Genomic DNA, 7,359 nt, shown 5'->3' on the forward strand with positions numbered 1-7,359 from the left:
TTCCTAAAGCAGTACAAGTACAATCTGGACATGGCACCCAATCGGATGCAACTGCAGAACTTATCTCAGAAAAAGGAAGAATCATTCAAGGAATACGCCCAAAGATGGCGAGAACTGGCGTCTCGAGTCCAACCTCCATTATTGGAAAAGGAGCTGGTTGACATGTTTATGAGAACTCTGCAAGGACCATACTACGATAAAATGATTGGAAGCGTATCATCAGGATTTTCAGATCTGGTGGTTATCGGAGAAAGAATTGAGGACGGAATCAAAGATGGGAAGATACAAGGAGCATCATCTAACTCTTATCACTCAAAGAGGCCCACCTCAACCTTCGCTAAAAAGAAGGAAGGGGAGACCAATGCAGTAGTACACCAAGAGTTTAGACCTCCTATGACATACCCACCTCAACAAAGCAGATTCCAAGGTCCTCCAAGGAAATTCGACCCTTTGCCCACCTCCAAAAGCGAAATACTGAAATATCTATTAAATGAGCAACTAGTGGAACTCAGGCCTATGCCACCCCCAATTCCCGGAAAAGCTGCACCCAATTTCAGGGCTAATGAAAGGTGTGAATTTCACGCCAACTCTCCTGGACATACATTGGAAAAGTGTTGGGCTTTTAGGCACAAGGTTCAAGACCTAATAGAATCAGGGGCTATTGCTTTTGACAAACCTAACGTAAAGACAAACCCTATGCCTCGCCATGATGGCACAGTCAACGCAATAGAGGTAGTCACTGAGCAAGAGTTTGTTCAACAACGGAGCTCCCCCATAGATGCCCTTAAGAGGTATCTACTTACAAAGGGGTTCATCCTCGAACATAACGAAGCCTTTAAGACAACCCTGCAAAGACTGGTGGATCAAGGGGTAGTTCGGTTTAAGGAATATCCTGAGGAAGAGTATGTGGCTATGCTAGACAGGAATGAACCATTGATGATACCTAGGCAAGGGGCAAGGAAGACATTAATCATCCCTTGCGCCAAAGCACCATTGCTGATACCCACACAAGTACACACTAGGATCATCCCGGTCAGAGACCCATACCCTATGGACAAAATGAAAGCAGTCCCTTGGGAATATGAGTCTAATACTAATACCGACATGACAAACATCGTTGGGCCTGTGGGCATGACTCGTAGTGGTCGCATATTCAATACTGCAAAACCAAATGAGAACCTGGCACAAGCAAGTGATCAAACTACTGTGGTCCCTACTGAAAAAAGCACATCCAAAGACAAAGAGACCACTAACAAAGATGCTGAAGAGTTCTTGGCATTGATCAAGAAAAGTGATTATAAGGTGGTGGACCAGTTGCACCAAACTCTGTCCAGGATATCACTCCTCTCGCTGTTGATACATTCAAAAAAACACCGAGACACCTTGATGAAGATCTTGAGCGCTGCCCATGTAACTAAAGATATCACTGTAAATCAATTTGATGGAATGGTGTCTAATCTTACTGCTGGGGCATGCTTAAGTTTCAGTGAACATGAGTTGCCCTCACAAGGAAAAGAGCATAACAAAGCCCTGCATATCTCCATACAATGTGGGAAATCTCATCTGTCTAGAGTACTGATCGACACAGAGTCATCATTAAATGTGATGCCAAAGGCCACCTTAGACAAGATAGATTTGGAAGGACTAGTAATAAGACCAAGCCGTCTGGTGGTCAAAGCCTTCGATGGGTCGCAAAGCCCGGTGTTTGGAGAGGTGGACCTCCTTGTGGTAATAGGCCCCCACACTTTCTGCATCAATTTCAAAGTGATGGAGATTGAACCTGCCTATACATGTTTATTGGGACGTCCTTGGATCCATGCTGCTGGGGCAGTTACCTCTACTCTGCATCAAAAGGTAAAATTTGTGGATGGAAACTCTATAGTAACCGTCAATGGGGAGGAGGACATATTTGTCAGCAATCTGGACTCATACCGATACATTGAGGCTGGAGAAAAAGCATTAGAGACTTCGTTCCAAGCACTAGAGATCGCAACTGCTGTCACGCTACCAATTGAGAAAACGCGAAGGGCGGTAACATCTTGGAGAGACCTGCAAGACACAAAAATGGAAGGCTGGGGCAAAGTTCCAGAAGTGCAAGAGAAAAGAGATCATCTGGGGCTAGGATACCAACCAACAAAGAAGGCTGCACAGGAAGAGCAACGTTTCCCTCCGATCGCACAAACTTTTGTCACAGGGGGATATGAGCATGTATCCATGATATCTAGCATGGAGGGCACGTCCAACTTCATCAGAATGATTAGACCAGGAGAACAACTTCAAAATTGGACAAGCCTGGAGATACCGGAGATAGTTTATGTTTCAAAGTAATTTGTTTTGCCGTGTGTTTTATTTCCCTTTCAATTAATAAAAAACAATGTCGCTCATGCCTCGCCCGAAGCATAGAGTTGGTTTGTAAGGGCCCCATTTACTTTCAAAGTTGAGTTTATTAATAAAATTGTCGTTTGCATTTGGTATTGAAAACTCTATCTCGTTCTTGCATTCACTTTCTCGAAATGACAAATAACATTCTTGCATAAAACAAAAGCACAATCATAATTGCATACTAAAAACAAAAACATAAACTTGTGCAGATCACCTTCTAACATCACCGATAATAATACTGCTGAAACTCAATGTAAATTCGAGGCTCTCGCTAATTAGTCTGAGGAAGGGGATGAGGAAGACGATGAACTTCCAGAAGAATTGTCAAGGATAATGGACAGGGAATCCAAGAGCATGCTCCCTCCTCAAGAAGCAATCGAAATCATAAACTTGGGCACCGACAAAGAACCCAAGGAAATCAAGATTGGGGCAACACTGAACGAGGACATAAAAGCAACACTGGTCAAACTCCTTCATGACTATGTGGAAATATTCGCTTGGTCATATCGTGACATGCCTGGGCTGGATACAGACATCGTCGTGCATAGGCTACCACTCAAAGAGGGTTGTACACCGGTCAGACAAAAACGCAGAAGAGTTCGACCCGTCATGGATAATAAAATCCGAGAAGAGGTACTCAAGCAGTTTGACGCAAGTTTCCTCGCCGTAGTTGAATATCCACCATGGATCGCCAATATAGTGCCAGTGCCTAAGAAGGATGGAAAGGTACGCATGTGTGTTGATTACAGAGACCTGAATAAGGCAAGTCCAAAGGACGACTTTCCACTGCCACACATAGACATACTAGTGGACAACACCGCGCAAGCTTCAGTGTTTTCATTCATGGACGGATTCTCGGGGTATAATCAGATTAAAATGGCTCCCGAAGACATGGAGAAAACCACCTTCATGACATCCTGGGGTACCTTCTGTTACAAGGTGATGCCTTTTGGATTGCGAAAAGCTGGGGCAACGTATCAACGAGCCATGGTCACACTGTTCCATGATATGATACACAAGGAAGTCGAGGTATATGTAGATGACATGATCGCTAAGTCCTATACTGAAGAGGAGCACCTCACACACTTGCAAAAGTTGTTTGAACGCTTGAAGAAGTTCAAGCTAAGGTTGAACCCGAACAAGTGTACATTTGGCGTGAGATCAGGAAAGTTGCTGGGATTCATAGTAAGCCAACGAGGCATAGAGATAGATCCGGACAAGGTAAAAGCCATACAAGAAATGCCCGTCCCAAGGACAGAAAAAGAGGTTCGTGGTTTCTTAGGGCGCTTGAACTATATCTCAAGGTTCATCTCACACTTAACTGCTACGTGTGAGCCCATATTCAAGTTACTAAGAAAAGATCAACCAATCAAGTGGAATGACGATTGTCAAGTAGCTTTCGAAACCATAAAGCGTTATTTACAAGAACCACCAATACTCGTACCCCCGGTGTCGGGAAGACCATTGATCATGTACCTCACCGTCCTCGACAGGTCCATGGGATGCGTACTGGGGCAGCAAGACGAAACAGGAAGGAAAGAACACGCTATTTACTATCTTAGCAAGAAATTCACCGATTGCGAATCCCGATATTCGCCGTTGGAAAAGACATGTTGTGCCCTAGCATGGGCCTCCAAACGTCTAAGGCAATATATGCTGAACCATTCCACATGGTTAATATCGAGGATGGATCCTTTGAAATACGTGTTCGAAAAACAGGCTCTCACAGGAAGAATCGCTAGATGGCAAATGCTACTGTCAGAATATGACATTCAATACGTCACCCAAAAAGCAATAAAAGGGAGTGTACTGGCAGAACATCTAGCTCATCAACCCATTGAAGAGTACCAGTCTATGAAGTTCGACTTCCCTGACGAGGACATTATGCTGGTGAGGGACTATGAAATACCTGGGCCCGATGAAGGACCCGAACCAGGATTGGTGTGGACCCTTACGTTCGATGGAGCCTCGAATGCATTAGGACATGGCATAGGGGCAGTCTTGACATCTCCTGACAATCGCCACATACCCTTCACTGCGAGATTATGTTTCGACTGCACCAACAATATTGCAGAATATGAAGCATGCATACTGGGTCTAGAAGCCGCGATTGATCTAAGGATTAAGTTACTCGAGGTATATGGGGATTCAGCATTGGTAATCCACCAAGTCAATAAAGAATGGGATACGCGAGATGCAAAGCTAATCCCGTACCGAGACCTCATACTGGAACTAATGGCTGAGTTTGAGACCATCACTTTTAATCATATCCCGAGGGAAGAAAATCAAATGGCTAATGCGTTGGCAACACTCTCCACCATGTTCAAAGTAAATTGGCCAAATCACGAACCTCAGATAACGGTCAGACACTTTGAAGAACCAGCCTATTGCCTTACAATCGAGAAACAAGCTGATGACAAACCCTGGTACCATGATATTAGGGAATACCTGGAGAAACAAAAGTATCCAGAAAACGCTTCCACAATTGACAAAAAGACGCTAAGGAGGTTGGCATCTAAGTTCTTCCTAAACGGCGATGTCCTATACAAGCGAAACTACGATTCAGTATTACTAAGATGTGTGGATAAAAATGAGGCCAAAGAGATCATCAAGGAGGTTCATGAAGGAACCTTTGGGACTCATGCAAATGGACATTCAATGGCAAGAAAGATACTAAGAGCCGGTTACTACTGGTTAACAATGGAGGCCGATTGCTTCCAACATGCAAGGACATGTCACAAATGCCAAATATATGCTGACAAGGTACATGTGCCACCAAATCCACTGAACGTACTAAGCTCGCCATGGCCATTCGCAATGTGGGGGATTGACATGATAGGAATGATCGAACCCAAAGCCTCTAACGGACACCGATTCATATTGGTTGCTATCGACTATTTTACCAAGTGGGTCGAAGCTGCTTCCTACACTAATGTAACAAGACAAGTAGTGACTCGGTTCATCAAACATAACCTCATTTGTCGATATGGGATCCCCAGTCGAATCATTATTGACAATGGGTCGAACCTGAACAATAACATGATGAAGGAGTTGTGCAAAGAATTCAAAATTGAACACCACAATTCTTCACCATACAGGCCTAAGATGAATGGCGTTGTTGAGGCCGCAAACAAAAATATCAAGAAGATAGTACAGAAAATGGTGAAGACGTACAAGGATTGGCATGAAATGCTTCCCTTCGCCCTGCACGGTTACAGAACTTCAGTGCGCACATCCACAGGGGCAACCCCTTTCTCTCTGGTCTATGGTATGGAAGCAGTACTCCCTATCGAAGTGGAGATCCCATCATTAAGAGTCCTAGCCGACACAAAGTTAGAAGAATCGGAATGGGTAAAAACCCGTTTTGATCAGCTTAATCTCATTGAAGAAAAGCGACTAACGGCTTTGTGCCACGGGCAACTCTATCAGAAGAGAATGAAAAAGGCATTCGATAAAAAGGTCCTCCCTCGAACTTACAAAGAAGGAGACCTCGTTCTCAAGAAAATCTTACTGCCCCGACTTGATGCCCGAGGAAAATGGACACCCAACTACGAAGGTCCATATGTCATAAAAACGGTGTTCTCAGGAGGAGCACTCGTCCTCACTACCATGGATGGGGACGAGCTACCACATCCAATCAATTCAGACGCAGTCAAGAAATACTACGCCTAGCAAGGGCAAGATTCCAAGCTACGAGCCCAAGACAATTCGTAAAGGATAGGAAATCGAGCAATCATCAACTTCCAAAGTCAAAGGATTACTGGGGCCCTCGATAGCAAAAAAGAGCAATAGCAGTATTAGTATCATTTCTATTTGTCATTTTTCTTTCTTTCATACCTTTTGTACATTCGCCAATTCAAGGCAACAATCAATAAAAGTTTTTCCTTTTCATACCTATCTTTTCATCATTTCAATATCAAGCGCAAAGAACAATTTATTTCTCATAAAATTTAAACTTTGAACTTAAAACAAGAAACTTACAAACCATCAGACTAAAATAGAGGGGACGAAACCACGACATCTCCGGTAGTCGATATACACCTGGCCCCGAAAGCATTGCAATATCCCAGTAGACTAACTTCAGACGATCTGAGTTAAGACCCGCAAAGCCGCTCGGAAAGCTAAACAAATCCAATGGGTGACAAAAGATAATACATCAAAGTCATCATACATATCCATATTCATATACACTCACATATGTACCATCTGCATAAGCATGCATGCATTTGCAACAAATCATAGGCATATACATTCGCAGAGCATCATTTTACAGATAAAGCTTGGCTTCTCTTGAACCCTATTTCAAACTCTATTTTCAATTTCAATTTCAAACTAAATCGTAACCCTCGCGTTACGTCTTATCACGGCAGTGATAATGGCAATTTCAATCCAAATCGTAACCTTCGCGTTACGTCTTATCACGACAGTGATAATGGCAATTTCAAACTAAATCGTAACCCTCGCGTTACGTCTTATCACGGCAGTGATAATGGCAATTTCAATTTCAAACTAAATCGTAACCCTCGCGTTACGTCTTATCACGGCAGTGATAATGGCAATTTCAAACCAAATCGTAACCTTCGCGTTACGTCTTATCACGGCAGTGATAACGGCACCTTCAATTTCAATTCAAATCGTAACCCTTGTGTTACGTCTTATCACGTTAGTCCCTTGGCAGTGATAAGGGCACCTTCAACTTCAATCCAAATCGTAACCCTCGCGTTACGTCTTATCACGGCAGTGATATGGCACCACGTTCTTTGGCAGTAGCCGGAAACTCATTTCAATTTCAATTCAGATTCCAATCCCAAACACGCCCTACCACGTTAGTCTCGTGGCCAGCAACGCATCTACTCCACATTCCGCAATATCAGCAAATTTCAGGGCATTCTCAGTGTTCAATAATCTTCCACCTTCTGGTCGCAACAGGCGAGCAGGCCTGTCCGCCTCTTCAAGTTTAAGAAGATTGAACAGGGG

The 7,359-nt window shown here is 43.6% G+C and overlaps 1 protein-coding gene across 1 annotated transcript; it reads left to right on the plus strand.

Moving 5' to 3' along the window:
- The first annotated feature begins 393 nt into the window (after nucleotides 1-393).
- On the plus strand, nucleotides 394-3,052 carry LOC131597365 (uncharacterized). Its single transcript, XM_058870069.1, has 2 exons — nucleotides 394-2,031; nucleotides 2,915-3,052. Exons 1-2 carry the CDS (start codon nucleotides 394-396, stop codon nucleotides 3,050-3,052), a joined length of 1,776 nt encoding a protein of 591 aa, XP_058726052.1.
- The last annotated feature ends 4,307 nt before the right edge of the window (nucleotides 3,053-7,359 follow it).

This window comes from Vicia villosa, linkage group LG4 (assembly GCF_029867415.1).
Source record: "Vicia villosa cultivar HV-30 ecotype Madison, WI linkage group LG4, Vvil1.0, whole genome shotgun sequence".
Classification (NCBI taxonomy): domain Eukaryota; kingdom Viridiplantae; phylum Streptophyta; class Magnoliopsida; order Fabales; family Fabaceae; genus Vicia; species Vicia villosa.

Excerpts from the sequence above, each read along its gene's own strand:
- LOC131597365 (XM_058870069.1), top strand. The coding sequence starts at position 394 with ATGACATACCCACCTCAACAAAGCAGATTCCAAGGTCCTCCAAGGAAA. Across the intron at positions 2,032-2,914 it reads TTGAGAAAACGCGAAGGGCG|ACATCGTCGTGCATAGGCTA; the intron begins GTAACATCTTGG and ends GGCTGGATACAG.